Source organism: Diadema antillarum, unplaced genomic scaffold (assembly GCF_040938485.1).
Source record: "Diadema antillarum isolate AM-2024a unplaced genomic scaffold, OU_Dant_1.0 seq00001454_RagTag, whole genome shotgun sequence".
Classification (NCBI taxonomy): domain Eukaryota; kingdom Metazoa; phylum Echinodermata; class Echinoidea; order Diadematoida; family Diadematidae; genus Diadema; species Diadema antillarum.
In genome coordinates this window covers 758374-784318 of record NW_027272200.1, presented here as the reverse complement: position 1 = coordinate 784318, position 25945 = coordinate 758374, and the positions used below count along the sequence as shown (strand labels likewise).

General features: G+C 40.3%; 1 protein-coding gene across 2 annotated transcripts in view; it reads right to left on the bottom strand.

Annotated features, from left to right (window-relative positions):
• Positions 1-4820: 4820 nt before the first annotated feature.
• LOC139709615 (uncharacterized) overlaps positions 4821-25945 on the bottom strand; it is a 47185-nt gene continuing 26060 nt past the window's right edge. Inside the window, exons 2-3 of one of the 2 annotated variants that reach the window (XM_071621573.1) lie at positions 20905-20967; positions 4821-7209 (exon numbers count right to left, since the gene is read on the bottom strand). In XM_071621573.1, the coding sequence (XP_071477674.1) occupies positions 6304-7194 (891 nt within the window). In that variant the 5' untranslated portion in view covers positions 7195-7209; positions 20905-20967 and the 3' untranslated portion in view covers positions 4821-6303. The remainder of the gene's footprint in view (positions 7210-20904; positions 20968-25945) is intronic. The other variant, XM_071621574.1, reaches the window with a different exon arrangement.

The window sequence follows — 25945 nt, the reverse complement described above, 5'->3', positions numbered from 1 at the left end:
TTTATTACTGGTTTGGGATGGGTTTCCAGCAACTCAGTACACAGCCACGCATAACGAGAAACAGACCTACGTTCCACGCGTCTTTGATTTGATTTGATTTGATTTGATTTGATTTAGTTCTTCTCTGTCTTTGACTACGCTGAAGCTCAACGGGGGTCGTCGTTCTTGCCAAGAGACTTGATCTCTGATGCACCGACGTCGTCAGCGATGGCGAACCGTTCGTCAACAACCCATTCCAACACACCCATCGGGAACGCCTTGTCAGGACAACAACGACGACCAGATCGCTGAACTGCACTTCAATCCGATCATCAGCCGGCTGAAGTTCCCCTGTATATGTCATATTTTGCCAAATCAATATAACTTTTAAAATTCACTTATACCCAGATATATATTCTTGGTATGTGATGAAGAGATTTCATTTTTGCTTTCGGGGGTAGAGGAGATTTCTCGTCTCCGTAAAGAGAGAGGGTTATGCTTGTCTTGCAACAACGTTATTCGTGGCTCACTTTTCGGAAAGATTGTAAGGTTGGAATAGCAATTACGACTACAGTGCACTCCCGATACAACGAACACAGTAATAATGAAATGCGAATTAAGAATGTACGTCCAAAATTATCATCTCTGCGTCATTATATATCTTATTGTTAGGCTGTAACAATATTTCGATAAAGCGAAAGAATACCGCCGGTCCCGAGGACTTGTTATAACGGAAATGCACTCTGTGCAACATGTAGGTGCTATGTTGCAATGTTTCTTTCTAGTACACCCCTGTATGTCACACTCGCATGATTCATGCAATGATTAAAATGCACTCCGGGAACACTCTGTCTCTCTTTCCCTTTCCCTTTCCCTTCCCCTACACCTCTATGTAAAATATATTTTCTTTCAAACGTGTTTTTCCTCTCTCTCTCTCCCTAGAAACCGACATCTCAAGTTCAGCAGGTGTTCAGAAATCTCTTTTCCATCCAAAGAAATCTACATGCGGCTCTGATAAACAAGACCTTGTTTGTTACTCCTCGTCTGCTCTGTTGTTACCATGCCCACTTGAGCATGTCACAGATGACTATACGTTTCCCTACCATATGCGCGCATAATGCGCCCTTTTTTATCTATTTTTAAAAGCCAAAAAGGAGGGGTTTTCTATTTCTTATGAACTCATTCACTACAGACCAGCCTTAAAGATATAAATCCAAATCGTCCAGCCTTATTATAAGATGGAGCATCAGTGAAAATAGACGCGTCTGAAAATGAATCACCATTAATAATGACAGAACATGTTTGCGTTACGGTATCGCGTAATACTTTACTGTAAAAGGTTTTATATGATGTTTTCACACATTTCATACAGTGTCTTTTCGAAAACGCACTTATCAGTATTTATTCTGGTTGTTATTTGGGTATCACGAGCAGCTGCATTACAAGTTTATTCTATTCTTCTTCTTCTTATCATGGAAGAGGCAGTCTCGTATAACTTCACTACTCATCGCTTTGTAGCTTCGTTAATTCATTATTCGTTTTCTTATGTATTTTCTGAGGGTCCCATATCGTACAAGCTTTGCTTTTAAGTAGGACCCTCCATTTCCATTTCCATTCCCATCCTTATTTCAGTTTACTAGCATATATTAAAAACAATTATGTTTTTTTCATTTTGTTAGTCATTATCACATGTATTTTGTTAATTTACGTTTTTGCAATTATTACAAATATGTTCTGCTTATACATTGTATATAATTTTCTCTGTTTATTTGATGGAAAGGAAAAATAAGTTTGAACTTTGAACTTAGAACTTTGAACTCACTTATACTTCTGTTATAGAGAATATAAATCTAAGCTACACGATATTTCCCCTCCGAATCTCTCTCTCTCTTTTTCTCACCCATGTTTTCAAGGCACAAATTAGACTTTTTGACACCTCATCATTAGTACAAACACCCACAGCCACTCACCCACACACACATACACATTTGAAGAGCTTGCTTCCAAAAGGCGCTAAATCCATTGAAAAAATGAATGATTTTTGGAAGCAAGCTCTACATATATATATATATATATGTAAATATCCCCATAGGTCACAGAAGAGTGATAGCTGTGATTGCAACATTACCATCAAACTTTCATGTAGACATGAGTAGGGGGCGAGGCCCCAAAGTTGAATAAGCCGTATGATTTAGTTACAACAACGTCCAGTGGTTGTCACTTTATACTATAAATGCGCGCACACACACACACACACACACACACACACACATATATATATATATATATATATATATATATATATATATATATATATATATATATAATTACATATATATATTCGACGTCCCGTAATCAGATTGCTGTCACTCCGTCAATGTTCTTGTTCCCCGCTCCCCTTCATCCTTTTCTTTTCTATCCCATCACACTGAACCCTTAATCTCGTTTTAGCATGGCATCCAGGCTTATCCATAACTTCTTCCTCCTTCTCCTCCTCCTCCTCCTCCTCCTCCTCTTTTTCTTCCTTCTTCTCCTTCTCCTTCTCCTCCTCCTCCTCCTCCTCCTCCTCCTCTTCTTCTTCTTCTTCCCTTCCTTCCTCTTCTGCTTTTTCTTCTGTTGCTTTTATTCCTTCGTTTCTGACCTTACAGGTAAGTGGCCGGCGGGAAAGAATGCAGAGAAAAAAAAAAGGAAGCTAGGGAAAATGGGAAATCGAGAGCTGCTCTGTACATCATCTTATTGAATTAAAGTATTTCGGGCAAGGGGTCATCCTATTTCACTTAAGGACTACACAATTTCTCTAGGGTTTCCCTTCACACATACCCTTAGAGGGAGGTGGGAGCAGAAAATGGGTTTTGATGAAGACTGACAGGTATGATATGACGATGAACCATTCGAGGCTCAGTCATATCGCGGGCGTTCCTCGTGCTTGCTACCCATTCGAGTTGGAATCGCTATCAGTATGGCCGTATAATAATGGCTTTCAGAAGACATGATTTTAAAAACGGTGTTTGTAAGACTCTTCCCCAAATTTCTTTTTTGTATCCATGTCAACTAATACAATCTTTCAGAATCTCTTCTTGACAATGTCGAGCGCAACAAAAATTTGATATCATCTTCATGAACGCTTTAATGAAATGGTTTTTCTTCGATGGATTTGTCCATTATCTGTTTTATCATAGGCTGATATAAAAATGAATAAAAGAAGTGATTGACACTCGATCTTTAACAGGAATCAGTTGTGCTCCCTTTCGCTTTATGAAATATAACTGAGTAATGAAAATGACTTTTGGTTACACAACACTTACGTACTTTTTTTGTCATTTAATGTCTCTGCTAATTTTCCTATACTTTTACTTCTTTTTTTTTTGGGGGGGGGGGGGGAGGGAGGGCATCTCAATGGCATTTTTATTTTTATTTTTTGGCACAACTACGTGTAATCGTTCACCTCCCCACAACTACATACGATGTGAAAAACCTTTCACGGGCTTTTGATACTCTAAAAATGTTAAAGCTGTATTTTCAAATGTTTACATAATTACTACAATATTCCTTGAGTTTGTGCTCTGTTACTTTGACTACCAAATTGTTTGTTTGTTTTGGTTTTGTTTCATTGTTTCATCTGAGAAGATGGCTGGACAATCTACGTATATTCAGCTGCACTGGCTGGTCGTTCATGGGGTCCGTTGGATGAGAGGCGGGACCCCGTCACCGAGTTATGCATCCAGTTCTTTGCTATGGATGAATGAATGAAGTGTAGTCTTTTACTTGCATGAGTTGTGACTCTCTTACACTCGGAACCTCCATTAATGTCCTATCGCACGGAGAAAGTGTTTTTCCTCTTACTAGAAGAGACAGAATACTTACACACAACTCAGTTAGACTCGGGAATCGAACCTAGGTACTTTGGATCTGGAGGCAGACGCGCTACCGACTGATCCAAATCACCGTTGCTTCGTCGTCTCAAGATGAAATTGTCAACGTACCAGCAATTTCCTCACTGTGCCTTTCAAATGTATGTGAACGAAACTTTACATTTTGCGTGTTTTTTTTTTAATTCGAGATGAAGATTATTGCACTCTCAGAATAAGGACTACCTGTAAACTCCCATATATCAAAGTTGTTTCAAAGCTGGATATGATCTATACTGCAAATACCCATCTGTTTCGAACGTGTGTTAAGTGCTGCTTTCTACGGTAGATATGAATGTATGATCGTGACTGTGCAAATGAATGAGAGATAGTCTTATGTGCTTATGAAGTTATACGTCAGAGTGTGCTATGCAGCTTCATTGCTGTTCGAATTGGCATTTTTTTTCCCTGAAGAGGTAGCTATTTCATTTTTACCAATATCGTGTTACACATGCAAGATCTATCAAGTACTGGAAGAATTAAGACTTCTTCATACTACCGTCACATGTGGCTTCGCGTGATGAAAGTCACGGTCATGTTTACGGGTTTTTCTCTATTTTTTTGTCTTCAAAATTTTGCATCTTTTTATAGCATGAATAATTTTCATAAGATTTTTGCCTCGATTTTCATCAAACTTTCCCGAAGTATACCTCGATGAACAAGGAGAAAGGTGCCGTTTTCGTTTCGCAATTTTCCTTTTATTGCCAGATACATTAAAACGTTCCGCTGTAGATATCAGTATACATATGACAAACGAGCTTCTTCTACTTACTGCAGAAAAGCTGTGGTGTTAAAAAAAGATAGAAGAAGAATTCCCGCCGAATCCCATCGATGAGTGGCTTTGAAGGTTTTTCCTTTTAACCCCCTGTGGAATAATATATTCCCTTAAGAGAGAAAATCCATGATACAACCATACAAAAATAAAGCAACATCTTACGACGCGTGTCAATGGCTTTTACATTTGGTGCTTTAATATCTACGTCGGCTTGAACAGACAGAGTATGAAAAAGAAGCGGTGACGAAAATGAAGAAGCTTATACAGTCCCTCCAAACATCATATAAACCTTAAATTTATTACAAACCATTGTGCACGGGTATACAGTGGAGTGATACATTAATTCTTGGTGCAAGTCTTAGAAAGAAATTGAAACTAATCATGTTCGAAGAAGTCGAAGACCTTAACAAAAGCCGTCCTGACCATGATGACCCATTACATTTTTTTTTAATCAAATGCTAACCTTTGTTGTGTATCAAGTCACATATTCTCACTCTACTTACACGTGCTCCAGTGCCTAGTTATTCTGCGGACGTTTGATGATGTCGTTCGTGATACTAAAACAGAGTGGTGGTCCTTCATTGGTCATAAACTTTTAGATTGTATTTACAAGTCTGCTGATGAAACAAGCTTGCTTGAAGTACCAAGCAGCTGTGCAGGTAAGTGAAAATGTGGTGCCTTGTCAAAATATTTGTCAAAAATCGTCAGAAGATTGGATATTTCCTCACCACGCGGCTGTATCACACGTGACAAAGCTTTTCTCATAAATACTTTCAATGGAAAGATTTGTCCCTATTAACTCCGATCTTTAAACTAAACTTTACAAGAACAGACAAGATTAATGTGCAATTTTTATATACCATATATCTTATTTCCTCAATATTTACAACATTTTACAACGAGCGAGTCAACAGCTATATCAATAGTAATTCTCTGAATCAGTAAAGAAACTTAAATTTCCATTCATTAAAAATGAATGTTTGCTCTCGTATGAGTTTTGAGCGAGCTGGTGGTGTGCATGATTAGCAAATTGTCTTAAAGAGTCGTGCAATAAAGAATTCAGACTTTGAAGGAACGAAATCTCTGGCATAGAGAGTGTTTAAAATGTAATCCCACGTTCAGGATTACCAAAAAATAGAGAGAGCTACAAAGTGAATAAACTATACAGTGCTGCTGCTGGATACCCGGATCTTGTCCTAAAGTTATAACAAGACAATAGTGTAACCGAGAGTAACAGCTCAGTCATGGGTCACAACCAGCAACAACAGAAAAGCAGTCGCTGACAGATCATTAGCAGATCTAAACTGTACTCGGGCTGGTAAACTTTCTACTCCCCGCCAGGATGAAAGTAATCACATCCCCTCCCCCAAACAAAAAGCGAACATTATGAATTTACAACAAGTCCTCAATTCCGACAATTTTGCAGTTGAAGTGTATTACAGTGAGCACGGGGTGGAAAAAGAATGCTGAATTAACTAAATGTACCAGCCCTGTAATCAGAAAGTTCACGTGCTTTGTGTTGCGATATGATAGAAAGTTACAAAGAGCTGAGCGCCTTCACTCCAAATAGGGTAATGATTTAATTGCGCGAGGATCGATTTAATGCAATGACTATTCCGCCGCTGAGATGTCTTTTTTTTTTTAACCGCCGAATCTTCCGCGAGCCCTGTAGTTTGCCCTTTTCTCCTCGTCAACCTCGCCCATCAGGTCGGCTAAGTCCAAATCCTCATCGCGCTTACCGGGCCTCCGCAGGCGGCTCCTCATCATGTTGGCCCGCTTGTCCTCGTCGAATTCCATGTCCTCTTCGTCGCCGTCGCGCTTCCCTGGTCTCCTCGGTCGGCTGCGGAACATGTTGGCGCGTTTGTAGTCGTCCTCTTCCATGGCATCGAGATCCTCATCCCCGTCACGCTTGCCTGGCCGTTGTCGTTGTCGAGCTCGGAACATGTTGGCCCTCTTGTCGTCTAAGATCATTTCCTCCTCTTCGCCGTCGCGTTTCCCCGGACGTCGGAGCCGACTTCGCATGTAGTTGGCTCGCTTGTCTTCGTCGATGTCGGCCATCTCCTCGTCTCCGTCGCGCTTCCCTGGTCGTCGTGGTCGGCTCCTGAACATATTTGCTCGCTTGTCGGCGTCCAAGGGCACCACGTCCTCGTCGAGCTCGTCACTCCGCTTCCCTGGTCGTCGAGGCCTACTCCGGTACATGTTGGCCCTCTTTTCTTCATCTAAGTCCACGGCATCGATCTCGTCGGCTTCGCCGTCGCGTTTTCCGGGCCTCCGTGGACGAGACCGGTACATGTTGGCCCTCTTTTCCTCATCTAAGTCAGCATCGTCGATCTCGTCACCTTCGCCGTCACGCTTTCCGGGCCTTCGTGGACGAGACCGGTACATGTTTGCCCGTTTGTCCACGTCCTCAGCGTTGGCGTCGGCACCGTCAACCGCAGCGAGGTCCCCGTCGGCTCTGATCTTGGTTGTGGCGAGCAGCACGCACAGAGTGCCGAACAAGAGGCATACTAACAAGTAGGCGTACCGAGACATGGTCCGTTGTTTCACCTGGAAGAAGAAGTAAGAAATAGGTTGCATTCAAGCTGAGGTCACACATAACACAATATCCGCTGATAATCTACGGGTACTTGATAGGGATGCCAGGAGAAGGCGTTTGCTAGATTACGTGAAGAAGAACAAAGTACAAAGAGAAAGCTAGAGAATAAGAGAGAGGAAAAAAGAAAGTGGTATAGACGGATTAAGATTCATTGAAATAACAAAACAAAACAAAACAAAAGCGACTCCTTTTTTCCTTGGTAAAATCCTTTCCATTGCTGAATTTTTAAGGTGGAAAGCTGACACAATTTCTTAAATCTGTATAATATAGAGTGCGCGAAATGGCTGACAAGGAAGAAGAGATATTCAAAGCTAATTTGTTCATGTGCCTGCTTGTGAGCAATGGAGCATGAGCGTCCACTTAATATTTATGTACTGTGAAGTTTATGCTCGGCAGAGCTTGTTGTGTCAGTCTTATTGTCTCTTCCAGCTTTTGGTTGAATAAATAGGATTATATTTTGTATGTATGCATGCACGCATACGTACACAGACACCTTATACACACACATACATACATACATACATACACACACATACATACATACATACATACATACATACATACACACACATACATACATACATACATACATACATACATACATACATACACACACGCTACACAATGTCACACGCAATCACGTTTCTACAGAAACGCTGCCCGGAGAAGGCGGCGCGTTGGCAGGGCAAGGTTAAAGTACAGATGAATAAGGCACAAAAAAGCTCCCAGATCTTCATGATCAACATCTGTATTACGGTGAGGAAGGGATGGGAGGGTGGGGCTGGTGAGGAGAAGAGGGGAAAGGGGGGGGGGAGGGGAGGTGGGGGAGGCTTTTTACGTCTGAATGACACTTAATACCATTTGACCGTTCCTCTTATGCTACTATCGTTCAACCCAGTTGAGTATTATTATTGAGAAGGTCTGTATTGATCAATAACTGCAGGTGCACCGTATTATTTACTGTTTTAAAGGATCAAATTAACAGAGGGGGAGGAGATAGGGGACTAAACTAGGCAAAGATGGTCTATCATGTCTTTAGCAAGAAGCAGCCAGCACGATCATATGTCACGTGACGCAGCATGAAAGCATTCAAACATCTCTATTTTAATATCATTGGATAAAGACCTTGGGAGATTATCATTTACTTTATCATCCTTGCACTTAGTGTGTTGCCACTTTCCTTCTTATATCTGATTCAAGTGCCCGAATGCTCCCAGACACATGATCTCTTTTGTTGTCATGACAACGAAATAATGTTCTACTGCGTCATAGAGGAGAACGTGGGAGTGAAAGTACATTGCCTCTTCGAGTTTAGCTAAACTTTTAATAGTAAGTAGACCGGGTCACACAAACGGAATTGTGGAAGCGTTGTTAAAACTGGACATGAAATAAGAACATTATTGGATGTTCAGGTTCCACATTGTCTTCTCAGTGCAGAGCTGTCGATCGCAACCATAATCTGCAAATTAGATGGTGAGAAATTTTCGATTTCATCGTTTGCCTAACAGGTCTTCCGTTGATCTAAAATCTTCGCTACATTTTAATGAAACCAAAAGCTTACATCACATTGTTGAAGTGATGTAATAACCCAGCAATTATATTCCTACTCTTGTGTGTGTGTGTGGATTGGTGTGTGTTTGGTCTGTGTGTGTGTGTGCATGCGTGCGTATTTGTTTGTGTTTGTTTGTTTGTGTGTGTGTGTGTGTGTGTGTGTGTGTGTGTGTGTGTGAGTGTGTATTGCCTTCCAATTATGGAATGTAAACTTATCGGTATAACAACAATTTCGAGTGCTAAGTCTCAGCACCCTTAAATTCTCTGTTCTCAGCTGCTCTGTCGAACTGTTTTCTGAACTCAATCTCCACATAAAGGAAGATAAAACACACACACACACACACACACACACACACACACACACACACTGCAGTGCCACCACAGTGACAAACAAATCAAGTGTTAAGGAGACCTGGGACAAAATCTGTCTGTTATGTTCTACAGGAAAAACGAAAATCATGCGATGCATGCTTGATTAAGTTTAGCTGTTTCTGTACGACATTATTTGACTACATACGTAACAGTTTTTATGTGCGTCATTCTGCCGCAGTGGGTATATGTCTATTCGATCTTCTGGTTTGCCGCCTTTAGTAGCTATACTCTATCGCCAGGGTCAAATTTAAACAGACTCATTGTGGATTTGCCATTGTGCGTAAACGTTCGATGTACAGGTATAACACGTTGGCCCGCAAAATCAATAATGTGTCAACTTCTCCGGATAATTCGAGCGCGGCGACTGGAAGTGAAGGTCAGAAACCGAGGTTGACCGCCGCAATGCTTTGATCGGATCCAATTGTATTATGACAGTTGACCAACCCGCGGCCTCTGATTGCACAGAACGAGAGAGAAAAAAACAAAACAAAACAAAAGTCGAAGGAGCAAAAAAAAAAAAAAAAAAAAAAAACGCATTCGCTTTAAAGCTGGCAGGCGACGAATACCACGTGAAAACATTGCTTCTATAAATGATTTCTTTAAATTCTGTCTTATTCACGGTTGCAGAAATAGATGTGCATGATTTGGAGAGACGGAGGGGGAAAAAAGAAAGGGAGAATAAATAAAGAAAGGTGGGGAGAGAAAGAGGAGAAGGAGGAGGAAAAAGATGAGGGGAACGATAAAGCAGAAGAAACAACGATGAAAAATAGTAGAAGAAAGAGAAGAAAACAAATATAATGTGGCTGAAGAAAAGAAGAGGAGCGTTAGAGAAGACCAGACAAAAGGAAACTATATGTTAAAAGTTTTGTTTTATTCTGTCTGTCTGTCTGTCCCTCTCTCCCAGTCTGGCCGTCTGCCCCGTTTCCTCCTGCATATCAATTCTTGATCAATTTCCACCCACTTTAGTGACAAAAAAGATAATCAATTGGATGTCTCATCTATTTATACCAATATGCGTTACCTTGCCGTCGGTCAAGCGGAGGCAGGTGTTGTCGAACTACAGACGCAAGACTCGCTAAATGACCCAAATCATTTTTTTTTCAATGCCTCCGGTTTCACCGAAAATTCAATACAAGTAACCTTTCAAGAATGTCGACCTTGGCAATAAGAAATGGAAAAGAAGATATAATGCCAGAAAAAGAGCTAGTTATACCATATCTCTGTGACCTTCTACTATTACGTAAACATCAGCGACAAAAATTGGTGAAAATTATCATAAGACCTACTCGTCTGATAGGGATTTACACATCAAAAAAAAAAAAGTGTGTGCTGGCGAATTGTATTTGTATACAGAGCTTGCTCACGATTTTTGGTGTGTAAATCAGAACTTAGCCACAGTATTCTGAGCCCATTTTCCGCAGAGAAAATACGAAAATAAACGTGATGCGACGTGCAAGGAGATAGACCCTACCTGATGTACTAAAAATAAAGGAATCCCTCTTTTTCCTTCCAAGACTGATGTAGCCTGCAGGAGGCCGTAAAATTTCAGCTTTAAAAAAAATGAAGTTTCAACAAAGCCATTACCTTAATTGCTTGGCCCGTTTCTTGGTTTCGTGCTTCGTGTTCTTGGCATTAGAAAAAAGTAAGAAATGTTTTGACTACAGTCTCGTTCTGAAGGCTGGTGTACAAACTGTTACACAATATTTAGCCCCACCGTACATAGCCAAACTTGTGACCAAACGCCCTACTACTTATACCACTAGATATGCCCTTTCTAACCAATTACATATACCCAAACCTAGAACTGAATATAAGAAACGCTCCTTCACATGCTGCAAGAAAATCATTTAATGAGTTACCCATTTTTATTCACACAGCCTCCTCATTGCAAACATTTAAGAATCGTGTACGCCAACATCAATCTCTCATTTGATATGAACCCTTTACACTAGCTATGAATTATTCAGATTATCATCTATTTTCTCTGCTCGTTTTATGTTCTTTCTTAAGTGTTTTATGATCTTACGCACCGATTGTTCTTTAGCTGTATCATATGTTCGTTTTGTTCTTGTTTTTTATTGTGTGCACATGTTCGGCCCGGGTTCGAACCCGAGTCTGGACTGAGCAATGTTGTGTGTAAGCATACCGTCCCCTCTAGCAAGAGGCAAAACACTCTGTCCCTCGGATAGGACATAAAATGGAAGTCCCGTGTATGAGAGAGTAACAACTCATGCACGTAAGAGATCCCACTTCATTCACTCATCGTAAAGAGCAGGGTGTTTAACCCGGTGAAGTGGTCCCCACCTCACATCCAACTGGACCCCATGGAAGACCAGCTTAACGTAGCTGAATATGGGCTATCCAGCCATCTTCTCATATGGAAATGAACAAACAAACATGCAATGTAATGTATATCAACGCAGGACTCCCTTGTAAAGCAGGCCTTTGTGGCACTGAACGGGACTACCCTGCTTTTAAAGAAGACTTAATAAATAAATAAATAAAATAGATAAATAAATAAGGCAAATAGATCAAACCACGCACGGTCGATTGGCTTACGGCCTCATTTTTTTTTGAGGAATGGTTTAACGAAATAAAACGATCACCCTCCAACAAGCATCAATCGAGGTTAAAAACTATTGCCCGTTTGGTATTTTTGCGCTGATATGAATTAGCACATGGGTACTATGATTAAAAGAAAAGACGGGAAGGGGGAGGGGAATGCGTCTGCGACTCTTGTAGTTACTGATATCCTATAATCATGATAACACCGACATGACCGATATCACCATTTCCAGCAAGGGTGGTGTTAACTTTAAATTTATACATTACAAGGATGACTGCTATATTCTTCGCCTTGATTTTACGGCTTTAAAGATTAGTGTTGACAGTGTGGAGCAGTATTCCTGTTCTTGCTCTAGGGCAATAGCATTATATCACGAAAAATCATTCTTAAATGATATAATGGACACAACAATTTGGCACCATTCACATACCCAAACAGGGAAATAGAGATAGAAACACATGAGAATGAGTTTAAAAATAACCGAAAAAATCCACAAAATGCGTTTGTGCGTGAACTTTTACTATGTAATATGTGTGCATGCGTGTATAGTGATAGTGTAACAATGTGTGCATGTAATATGTGTGCATGCGTGTACAGTGTAACAATGTGTGCGTGTGCAAGTATGTGTGTGTTTGTGTGAGCGTATGTACCTGTGTGAGTGTGTCAAGATGTTTATCTGTTCTGGTGCGGTATGTGGTATTTGTAAATGAATGTCTCCTTCAGTATCGCTATCGCTCTCACTTTCATCGTTCCTTTCCTCTAACTACTTGTATATATCACAAAAGGGAGTACGTAGACTTGTACCGTATAAGCCAGTTCGAAGTTATAGCTCATGGCACATTGGTACGAATGACCTTTCTTTTTCTCAGTCGGTTAGGGGCACTTCATTCGTTTCAGAGCGACAGAATGCATAAACTTTACGTAACAATTTATGGGATTCATCAATCCTGTTCAAACAAAGAATGAACTTGCGTAGCGACCAGATGACCAGAATGATCCCTCAATAAACGCCTGTGAAAGTATCCATTTGATTATTTGGCATTGAATGAATTAACATTCTCTTTCTATTGATATTGCCAAATACCACTTTTGCTGTCAGGTGGATGTGCTGGCAAGCAACAATTTATGAGGATTACGTGAATAATCATTACATTACAGATGCTTATCCCAGTGAATTAAAAAATCAACATGCCTGATGGTCCGAATGGCCTTTTTTCTGCTCATGCGCAAAGTGGAACTGCGAACTGGCTTATTCCACAGTGCAGAGTGAACTGTATTTACACACACGACGGAAATATTCTTTCAGTGTGAGACACGTAGCGCAAGTGAAGTATAAGATTGGCGGGAAAGTGAAAGCGAGAATATAAGGAATGCGAAAGGAAGACACGTTAATGGTAAGACAAAGGGCGGGTGTATGCGATGGGGGAGAAAGGACAAGACCAAAGGAAGGGGGGGGGGAGAAGATGCTTCTTAGAAGGGTAAAGAGTAAAACATTGCAGAGACTTAGTATAAAGGAAGGGTTGGAATGGACTACAGTTAGATAAGTAGAGACGCTAAAAACACTTTATTATGTACAACATGTACAGCTTTAGAACCTTAACATACATTTTGGTGTTTATTGTCTAAACATCACCAACAATGACCGTTTGTATTCCTACTTTTGATTTCCAGATACCACAAGGTAACCTCACTAGAATGATACAAGCTGTCAGTGATCACGTACTTCTTCCATTACACATTCTAAATTTCATATCTCTTCAACGACCCAACCAAGAAGGGGGCCATCTGATTCCAGAAAAGAGGCATAAAGTATCGATTACTAGTATACAGGTATAACGGTTTGCGAGCCACGTCGAATCAGACACAATGCAATAAATTTCAAGAGATTCGGTCCCCGTTTATATTTTTCGCTATGACAACGTTGTTAAAGAAAAGGTTTTTACAAAGTCAAAAGGTCCAATATGAAATAAAAATATCAAGTACTCGGAATGACACTTCAATGGCTGAAATATATCAATCATCATCTTTTATGCTTACAGTCATATTTCCCTATTTTCAAAATTTTGTATGAAAAAAAAAAACACCAACAGAACCCGAGAAATGAACTGTTTCCAAGCTGGAAATTCCATGCTTCTTTGCCACACCCCAAATCGTGCGATCCCTATAATGAATTGTGCTCCGAATATACCCCCACCCCCCTCCATGAAAAAGAAGTAATTTCAAGACGCTCAACAGTTTGCTTGATGTCAACCTTTCCAAGTCGCGGGATGATGAAGAGTTGATCACGACGATGCTGCTCCTAACGTGTTAATTCTTCATCATTCATGAATCGCTGTATTTGCCTTCTTGCGCGCCATTCATTACGGGGAAGGGGGGGGGGGGGGGGAGGGGGAGAGCGCAAAGATGCTGGTGCTGACAAAGAGGTTAAAAGAGAGGGAGACAGACAGACAGACAAACAGACAGAGAAAGAAAGAAAAGAGGGAGAGATAGTAGAGATCTACGCCAAGGCTCTCTGAAAATCCATTCAAAACTCGGCCGCTATCGACTTTCGGGACTGACCTTTCACTTAAAGTGCGTGAAATCCTCCCGATGACATTGTTAAACGACGAGGTTTACTCAGCAGCGTAAGGGGGCAGCCCACACGTCCACTCAAGTTGGGCGACAAGAACGAAATACGATCTAAATACGTCCTTAAGGTGATCGTTTGGACCAAGCTTTGATGGAATCGCTCGACAAACTTCATGTTTTAGCCGTTTCTTTCAGAGTTTTTTTTTTTGTAAGAGAGAGAGAGAGAGAGGGGGGGGGGGGGCGGTGGGGGGTGGGGAGAGGTTGATCGTGAAAAATCACGCGTCATGTAAGAAGAGCCGCAAAACGCCGTGCAAGTTTTTGCTGACAAGAGAAGTGATTCTTTGCGCACTCTAGACACAATGGCGTACAAAGGGCAGCCATAAATCTGGGCGGCCAAATCCGTGTCTCTCGCATCTCGCCCACCTCGTCACCTAAAGCCGTGACATCGATGGTCGTTAGCTAACACACACTAGTTACTGAAAAAAAGTGCATTACACTCTACAGCACAACGCCTCGTCGAGATCAATAGAATGCTCTGCTTCGCACACGCTCCTTACGATCATTTTGTCTGTTGTTGTTTTTTTTATCTTCAAAAACTAAACGCCGAGGATGCATGAATACGAATGCTTCTCTCAATAATAGTTGTGATGCAATTCGCTAGAACACAACCATTTGACGATATTAGAATAGACCAACGAATTAGAATCATCGTTAGAAAATGCACGCATCTTTCAACCTGGTGTGTACTATTTTTTTTTTGCATATATATAAACTTTTTGTAAGTCAATACACTATAATATTTATGTGTGTGTGTGAGAGAGTTTGTGTGTGTATGTCATGTATGTGTGTGCTTGTGTATGTGTGTATGTGTTTTTTGTGTTGTGTTGTGCTATGTTTATATGTATACGTATTTACATATCAAACATGTTAAGTGTCTGGCGACTTACACAGCTATCACATTTTGATGGAAGAGTACGGAACAACCTGGGAATTTAGTAAAACGCAAAAATTGAAAGAAATGATCCGATCGCCGAATGGATATTACAACGTCATATTCTGAATAGCCCTGGGTAAATCTGTCTCTCATTTTTTCCTTCGATATGACCGGATTGGCCATAAAAAAGGTTTGTTTATGGTGAGGATTTCTTCGGGCATATTGAATGAAGCATCATTCTATCCCGACCCTGCCCTTGTCACATCCGCTTGGTATCTCAAGAGAAATATATTATCTTCTTCAAGGAAATAAAATGCCTCCTCAGAAACTGACTCTACTTCGGGGCAATACATGTAACGATTTGGGGTATTCATTTCAACAACTTGGCTCTTTCACTTCTTTTGTTGTTGTTTTTTTGGACGCGTGATTGCTTGTTTAGGGTTTGATTTTCTTTTCCATGACAGAGCAGTTTTGTTTAAAGTGGGTCAGTATGTGTCTCGATGCTCTGTGTTGTGTGAAGGTATAACAAGCAAGATGGGTGATTATCACTACATGCAGCCCCTCCCACCCCCCCCCCCCCCCCCCTCTGTGTTCAGAAAAAAATCTAATTAGCAGAGTCTGGGAAATGTGGCTATTAGTGTCTCATTTTTATTCATTTCACGTTTGTCTTTTCCGCATTCCTTGCCTTATCCCCTCCCTCTGACTCTGTCTGTCTGTCTGTCTGTCTGTCTGTATGTCTGTCTGTCTGTTTGTGTCTCCCTCTTTTTCACACACACGCGCACATGCGCACATGCACACATACACCTACTTTCAAGCTGATGCGAGTATATACGCTGTTAAAGCAGAGGATGTGTTTCAAATAGGACAATCTCCCAATCTATTAACGGTCATTAGCGATACGTTAAACTTTCACCCTTTCTCGTGTCAAAGCGCGGGTGGCATAGATTACATATTGGGTAACACTCATTGATCCTAACCAGTTGATACAATTCAACGCCGAGGTCTGGGATTTCGGCGTGAAGACGGTAACAGATCGCGCGTCTATAATTGGCCAGCGTTCTATCTCGTACGAGTGGATTTGGGTGAGTTATACTGCCCTTCTCGGATGGGCGAACCCTCTCGCAGTTCTCTATGTCTATAATAAGTCATCATTCATGATTTAAGTGAGCACGGTACAGGGAGAAGGTCTTGACGAAAGGGTATACACCCTTCCTCCTATCAACCTGGTTTCACTGACAGCCGAGTGCAAGAATTGTACCCCAGAAGAGCTACATTATGCGTTTAACCTCTCGCAAGACTCCGGGTAGGATAGAAACACATGTTAATAATGTACCGCGGGAAAGAGGCGGAAGAAAAGGGTGAGAGAAACAGACCGGGTGAGAGGGGTAGAGATGGAGAGGGAGGGGGGGGGGGGAGAGGGATAAATAGAGAGCAAAGCAAGAAACGAACACTCCAAGAAGGAAGAAATTAGCTCTTTATGTCCCTTCCGATTTCCATTACTCCACAATAATTGCCGGCACTCCGATGCTTTCTGCGGCCGAAAAGATAATGTACAGATTGCTGCATGTAAAATTATGATGAGACAAATGGGAGAGGTGGGGGGGGGGGGGGGGGGGCAGCATCTATCTTTCCAGGCGGAAAGTTGACACGTACTATGGTTTGGACCCGCGATGCGCGATGTGTCAGCGCGATGTGCACTTTGGTGAAGCTGATGATAACAGTTTCTGTGGGAATCGGCAGAGCTTGCAGCTAGTGACGTAGGGTTAGGGTCGCACCTTGGACCTGCTTCCGAAATGTTTCTCCACCTTTCGTTTGTGCGAAGGGTATTTTATGATTAAAGAATGGAACACATTACACCATATACATACAGGTGGCTGAAATACTTGCGTGTTCGACCAGTGTCGACCTTTAAAGCCCCCGTAGATCAAAGTTATAACTATGTACTGCTGTTCTTCATCAAGGCTGTTGTATTTCTCTTCTCACAGTCCGAGGTGTAGGTGATAATCTTCCTGCCTATTCATAATCCGCCACTCCCAAGGCGCCTATATAATGCCATATATCAAAATCACAATCAAAATGTTTCGAAACTTTAAAGGGGAACTTAAGGTGTCGGTTTTACGTATCGCCGAACTTGGCACCCATACTTGGAGCAGCGGTCTCTCTAATCTTTTCTTGACTTTTAGTTTTGTTTCTTTGTTTCCTTCTTCTTCTCCCTTTAGGGGACAGAGGGGCTTATACCTGGCCCTTGTCGTCTCGCTCTTCCTGACTGGTTGCAGATAGTTTTGTTTGCATCATTATTCGCTGACCCCTTATCATCCATTGCATCCGCTTGCAATGCACACAGAAGATCTGGATCGAACCAACAAGGATGGAAACGTTTTCTCTGCTCCTCATGAGATTTGTCTTGTTCCTTTTTCAGTCGACCAATGTCGACCAATGACACCTGGTGTTGTAATACCACTTATCAATATCACCTCTGTTCCACTGGAAATTGAGTTGTGTAACCCTTATTGCGTCATCTCTCCCCTCTTTTTTCCCCTATTCAGACATTTCATGGTCATGTTTTTCAGAAGAGCAATTGCTCATGATCCGGTTTGTTTGCTGATGTTCCGTTTGACTGATGGGAACGGTATGTCATGTCCCCTTTTTCTTCTCCTCCTCCTTTGTAAATTCTACTGACAAGAGCAAATTGGCAAATGGGAGAAAGGAGAAGCGTATCTGCAAATAGAAGTCTTCAATTCTTTGCGAGTGATTGGAAGATATATGTGCTCTTGCTTGTCTGCCATTTTATTTATAAAAAAAGAAAGAAAAATGGCGCAGAGTAATCGAGAAAAGATTTCCTCTTTGCATTTTGTGTTGTAGAATTTTCATCTAACACGCTTTACTCTGCCGATTGTGTTGATAAAAATCAGGTCCAACATTATCATGATGTTGTTGAAACAGTATCATTATACTTGTATCTAACGCGTGCTTACAATTTGTCATAAAGACAAAACGGATGGGGTAAGGGGGGGAGGGACGGTACGTGACTGACTTCCGGCGGTCCTTGATATCTTTGCCCAGTCAAAACGGCCATCTCTAGACTTTTAAGTGTCCTCTCACTTAGCGCTGGTACTTCATAGCTTGTCACTTCATAAACATTGTACCCCGGAGTAGGTTCGCCACACTTGAGAACACTCCTCAAAATGCCCACTCCAGAATGCCTCGTACAAGCGCCCAGCACCTCGGGGCTGTGGGCTGGTGGCACGAGGCGCCGTGCCCGCCCTCGCTCCTCGAGACATAATGACCGACTGCCGTTGCTATGGGATCGTTAACCCATACCACGGGAGCGAAGAGGTCATGTCTTTGGGCCATGAATACTTTGTCTTGCCCTTGCCTTTAACCCCCCCCCCCACACACACACACACCAATAAAACAAACAAGCAAACAAACAAACAAACAAACAACAAAAACGGAAAGCGTTGTATGAACGCCGTATACATTTCCTAAAAGATAATATAATTACACGTAGGTTTTACTTTCGGAGGCACTTGAGCAGTTTACAGACAAAAATGATAGTCTGTATGCCGAAATTCGAATTAGATACATCGAATCATAATAATCATCATTTTTCAGTTGAGTGTTGATTATTTGGTCTTCCTTTTCATTTTCGAATGGAGTAAATAACACCTGCACTTTCTTGAACTTCCTCGAATAGTTGGTTCGAGCGAAATATTGGAAACACTAAGAGTGAAAAAGGTGATAATGAAATTAGAAATATGACTTCACAAGGAAGCTAGGACCGTAGATGCTAAAATGTCCATAAAAAGCTTCCACATTAATTGCCTCTTTTGTCACTTGACTCTGAAGAATATAATCTGTAAATCTTTCACTTACTTTGCATGAATCCATTTGTAGGGTTTTTTTTTCTATCCTTGAGAAAGTGAGATATGGAATGTTTTATCAACAAAACAAACTTAAAGCGAGTGAAATCTCTTTCAGATGATCAATGGTCGGTTCTATCAAATTTCGTCTATAGGTCTTGACTTCCTGACACTGAAAATCTCAAAACATCCAGAGATTGTTGTTCATAGATTTTACTTACGTCCTGAGATCCTGAGTTTGCCTTTCATTAAAGATAACCTTGATTTTGCTGTTTATTTCAACACTGTCCTAGTGTTTGTTGATGGAAGACGGCCTAACAAACAGGACATCTCTGATTTCAACTTCTAATCAATGTTGGGGTTCAAAGTGATCGTCTGACATCGCCAGGCGGTTATGATGAGAAAGATTTTCGCGGGAGTTTTTCTGCCGCCAATTTAGAGCTCCCCCCCCCCTTTTTGCTGGATCTCATCAGCAGACCCGTCTGCACTTTCCCGCTAATTAAGAGACACGTGATAGGACGGTCGTCCCTAGGACAACGTCGTGTTCGCACGTTTGGGCGATCACGAGTGATTTCCGTTTTTCATGGTCGCATAGTTGCTGCTCCAGGCATTTGATCTTATTATTCTTTCATTAACCATCCAATCGCCTGGAGCGCGCGTTTGGGGGCATTTTCCGGCGCAAGCGTTGAGTCACTATGTCAGAGTCATAGGTATGTTAGATGCATTCTCTCCTTACATGCAATGCAATAATGATCTCCTTAAATGAGACTTTGATAAGTGATAGCAGATGACAGAGAAATGGTCATCTGGAAGCGAGATTACATAATTGGCTGACTGGTATGGAAATCGGCAACATGTTTATTGTATTCAAGTCTTCAACCAGACGACACGCCTCTTCTTTCTAAAGAATATTGTTCATGTTCTTACTGCCTATTACCTCCTCCTTTTTTTCCCCTTCATGTTTTCTTGTTTTGTTTTGTTTCTACTACTTCAATCAATTATGGTTTGCTGATTTCGCCGATCGAAACCAGAAAAACTCTAATCACAACATGCCGATCGTTGTCTCGGTATGTGTACCATTATATGCGATGGTAATGGATACTCCGTTCGCCCTTTCAGCAGATAATTTCATTTCAGGTGCTTCTGATGATTAATTATGTTTTTTACCCTCTTCTTGCCTATTCTAGAGAGATATCATATTGCCATTGATTGTGATATTTTCCCTCGAGCACATTTGGAGAAAAAACCAGTGATTCAAAGAAAAAAAAAAAGCCCCGCTAAACGTAACTCCACACATCAATATTCATCTGCACTTTAATTGAGTTTCGTAATTAAGTTGGAAACCATTTTAGGCCAGTATGATATATCGGTAAAGCCATGTCTGCCATGGGCGTTTTGTGTGTATGTGTGAGTGCATTGTATGTGTCCTTTACATACCCGTCCAAGCACATCACACACACACACACACACGCACACGCACACGCACACACACACACACACACACACACACACACACGCGCGCACACACACACGAATACATACATACAAAGATCAAAATACACTCCCACGTAATATACAAAGCATACAGTAATTTAATCTATATTGCTGACGGGCCAGATTACGCCACGCATCAAATCTAGGCAAAATGCTCACGTGCCGAAAGAAACAGGTTTACGTGGCATAATCATAATAGGGAAGACTGACCAATCAACGTCCGGTATATTGAGAAACAAATCACCACAGCAATATGTTGTTAAAAAGGGGGAGGGGGGTAAAACACGGAGTGACTTACCGTTTCCTCGCTCCTCCGAGTTACGCCAAACAGAAGATCTCGGCCGATGAAAAGAAATGCGAACTGTAAAAGTACGAGAAAGTAACGATCAAACAATAATTATTCTAAATAAGATTACTTCTGATGAATAAAAAAACAAACAAACAACGATGTTATTAGTTGACTACAAGTGGACTACAAATCCAAGAAATGTTTGCAAGTCTTTCTCATGTCTTCAATAAGTGAATTTTTGTGCTACTTCTTCAAAAGAAGATGAAGAGAAGAAACAACCTGGGCGTATTGAAAACATCTGAGGGGACAAAAATTAAATAACAATTGCCGCCCACTGGACAATTAGAATGTGTATCTTCAAAGATTAAACAATCTTTCAGTTTGATAGTCTGGACGTGGTAATGATGTATGCCATCTGAGGCAAGAGAGAAAGAGAAAACAAAAAAGAAAATGATGTAGATATGAGTATGGATATGGGTAATGTGAATATTGCTGGATTGTACGCCTTTTTCTGCACAACAAATGTTACAATGATCATGTTCTTACGAAAACATGCTACTTCTTCGACCACACACATACGACGTCCTCGATACAAAACTTCAATCCAGCAACCTATTGTGACATTGCACTCGCTATAGTCACATGAACAAATTATTGGTCGGCTTATCAATATTCGAGATACGTAGACACGCCACCCCCCCCCCCCACACACACACACAAACATTACATACACACACAAAAACAGCTTTTATCCTAGACAGCAGAGACAAATAGAACGTAAGCGACATCATAATTATGACGAAAATTTGTCTGAAGAAGTAAAAGAGATTGACACATGTTTGATTTGGTGTATAACCCGAAGCACGCACACACACACACACACAATATATATATATATATATATATATATATATATATATATATGTATGTATATATATATATATATATATATATATATATATATATATATATATATATATAAATACATATGATGGTGTCTGAGACAGATTGGAACATGAACACAATATTTTGCGGGAGTGGGGGTTGTAAAATTTTCTTATTCAAACTAAAGTGGCAAAAAATGTCATGGTGTCAAACTTGTGACGCACGGAGTAAAACAACTGACGTTGTTAAGTTGTCTCCCTCCCAGCAGTTAAATGATTTTTTACTTTCGTTTCATTTAGGTTTGATTGAAGAAAGTGGCATACATCATGAGACTCACAGATTTTCCATGATAGACACACCCACACATTGTCTGTGTCGCAAAAACTGCGGCGGAGTGGAGTCAAACGACAAAAGTGCATCCCAAGTTTGAAACGTCTTTTATGCCCATCCATTTTTTCTTCTGTTCTTTAATTCTTTTACTTATTAAAATCTCTTGTCTCGCTGGGGGGGGGGGGGGGGGGAGGGGATAGTCAAAGCTGAAAGCGCCAAATATCCACTCTCAACACTCTATAATGGAACATCCATTAAGCTTGTAAAGAGGGTGATAAAAAGGCAAATAAAAAGGCATATAAAGGCGTCCTCAACCTTTCGATACGAGATGCTTTAAGTCGGAAATGGACTTATCCTGGACAATGAGAGACTTGCATTTTTTCCCTTTGGTCTAAATGTCCAAACAAAAAAAAAGAGAAAAAAAAGGCATTAGCCAATTTGGGAATATTTAGCGTGAAACGATCTTTGCTTCAGGCATCAATGTCCTAGTTTTTCTCCCTATGGTGGGGGGCAGCAAGTCTAAGAACAGAGCTAATAAGCAAGGAGAATGCAGTCAGCCCTTTTCATGTTAACCTTAATAACATAGCACAGTCTTACTTACTGAAATCTAACACCTAAATAATCTATTATGTTCGTGTGAATCGCAGGTTGAACTAGTTGAGGACACCTGTCTTGCTTGACAACAAATCATCCCTGATAAATTCATCTTTCAGAAAACTACCGATATTCCTGTTAGAAACCAATACATGAATAAATGAATAAATAAGTAAAAAAAAAAAATATATATATATATATATATGTATATATATATATATATATATATATATATATATAATTTTATATGACACACGCTTACACAAACGCAGACACACACACACACACGCGCGCGCGCATAAAACCTCGATCCCCAAAATTTCGTCATCATACAAAATATGCATAATTATATTCCATTTAGAATAGGGTGTGATATACACACACGGTTGCTCGATCGATACCGAGGGAATATTGGAACGAGTACGTGGATGATTTTTGCAGGAGATCGTTAGTGTAATCCTTACGTTAAATCTATTCATGCGCGGGAAAACTGGTTAGATTTGGGAATGGCAGATCGAAAAGTTCTAAAAAAAAAGTTTCATTTTTAATAGTGCGTATACTTTGAAGCCAGTGAAATGTAAGAAGTTCAACTTGTTACATCACGTATATATTATAATCTGTCTCGCCACGTTTTTTTTTTTTTCAGGGCGATCCGGTAAAGTCTTTATATTCATTTAGTCGTTTTTATTACATGGCGGTGGTTGGAATGAAATGTCCGTGAAAGGATACGTTATTAAGGAAAATGAAATCAACCCAGAAAATTCCAAAATGATACTGCGCAAACCTCACAAAAAGCGAATACAGGATGCACCAATAAAACGCATGTGATACGCTTGTCACGACGAATTAGCATCTGATTCCTAGAATAAGGATAATAAGTCGGCGAAGATAGAAGCTGGCTACGGCTCCGTGGGTTTTCCAGATGGGGGTCTTATGTAAACGTAATTAAGAGCGCTTTATTTGATTTCGTCGACGCATCAAAGCACATGGTTGTCGACATTTCACGTGCAACGAATTCATACGCAAGATGAAAGATACTGAAAGCTTATTATATCGGTCTGGCAGATCCGTAATGCAGAGAGCAGAAAGATGAAAAATATAAATCGCTACATTTTTTTTTCCTATCTAACATATCAATTTACACCACTACACGTAAAATAACTAACAAAAAAAGCAAAAATGTCTCGTCAACTCGATGTTCTAGTAAATCTTGGAGAACGTTCGAATAGGATGGGTTGAGAGCAGTTATCAGGGCATGCGACAGTAACCATGGTAACACAGTTTAGGTGTGAGTTGGTGTTACTTATTGAAGAAGAGCGTATCATTGGTTTTGAATTAATGTGATCAAGAAGTGGTACACAGATAATAATGATAGCAATTCATGGTCTGAGAAGCACCTGTCAATAGCATCATCCATAGTCTTGGTAATCTGCCGGTTTCTACCTTTTGCGTGAATATCGTCCTTTGCCACATTCATGCACGAACGCAATTCCAGTTCCCCCCTCAGCGTATTATGATGCATTCTTTGATGTCGTTCTATGTTAACCAGATCCCTTCATTGCATCTTTATTTGCTGTATCCATTGTCTTTATTGTATTCGATCATGCTGATACAGGCATTCCCATCATATGAATGAGTTTTGTATAGTACTTTTCACGTAGGAACAATCTGTGTCTGCAATAACTGTCGTAATTGGAGTACAAAGATGTAATGGATCTTCGAAGTATAATGTTTGTTCGTTTTTTGAAATGATGTGCATTCGGAATGATAAGGGAAATACAGAACAATAAAAAAGAAACTGAAACTGAAATAGATGAATAGAAAAGATGAAATCCTTAAGAGAAAATAAAGTGAAATAAAACGTGATATGAAGAAATTATGTAAAAACTAAAGAAAAAGCATAACTTTGCGCTATATGCTCTACAAAGTGGGTATGGAAAAATTATTATCTAGACGGGGGTCACTGCATTCAAGTTTTTCTTCTTGATAACTTTAAGAGAAAATAAAATGAAATGAAGTGAGATACAATGCAGTTACTTAAAATATATACATATATAACTTTGCGCTGTCTGCTTTGCAAAGTGGAGATGAGAAATTATTATACAGATGGGGGTCACTGTATTCCAGTTTTTCCTCTTGATAATATCTTATTTTCGATTTTATCCAATTTTTTCTTTCTTTCTTGGCGATGGTGTAACAGTAACAGTAACTGTTTGACGGTAATCCTGTGGAAGTAATCCACACAGGTGTCTCTGCCCCGAACGTTCCTCATCGTCTACAGGTCTAGAGCCCTATCACCTGCAGCCAAAGCCCCGTCAATTTGGCCGAAATCGCTTGTTCTGCAGCTAGTCTTTCGACGGCAGCGGTGGAGGGTTCTGAAGTGGATCGCGCTGATGGTGAACAAAGCAGACTTAATTGCCTCAGATATTCCTTCAGATTTCCTGCATCACTCAGTATAGCTCCTCAACCGTCTGCTTGGCTGCTTACTTTGCTTTGAATATTAGAGCTGTCGCTTATTGTTAGATAAAAATATTTTAGAGTATTAAATAGTGGTGCCGGTGTGATGGGAGAAAATCCACGTAGTATATGATTATAGCACCAGGTGAAGCAGTATAGAATGAAACAAATGAATACACAAACAGAATAATTTCATTAAAGACAACACGAAATCAAATATAGTCTGTGATGGAGATAATCGAGCCATAAATATCTAAATAAGTTTTATAAATCAATTATTTATCAGATTCCATTTGTGTGTTGGTGTGTGATCTACCCACTCACGCAAAGTTCGTTTAAATCTTTACCTTCTCGTTTATCGAATCATAAGGGACCTGTTGCGTGAAACGTTGACCCCAAGAAAAAAAAAGAACTCTGGTAAGAACTAAAAACTCATTTTAGTATGATTCTGCCATTGACATTAACACATTTAACACGTTTACAAATCAACCTGAGTTTTTTTTGTGTGGTTTTTTTTTAAGGTAAAAAAAGTTTTATACAACGGGCCCCAGTGCGACTGAAAATGTTCAAAGTTCAAAGTTTATTTCATTTTTCAACAAAAACATATGTTTCACTTCATTTAGTAACAGAAAATAAGGTAAGTAGAACATAGTGAAATAAAAAGACTACAACAATTGAGGACCTAAAGTAATCATACATTGTATTGCAAGAAAGAAACATAAGTGATCAAAGCGAAATACATATATACCGTTGTTTTAAATGCGAAAAATGGAGGGACCCACTA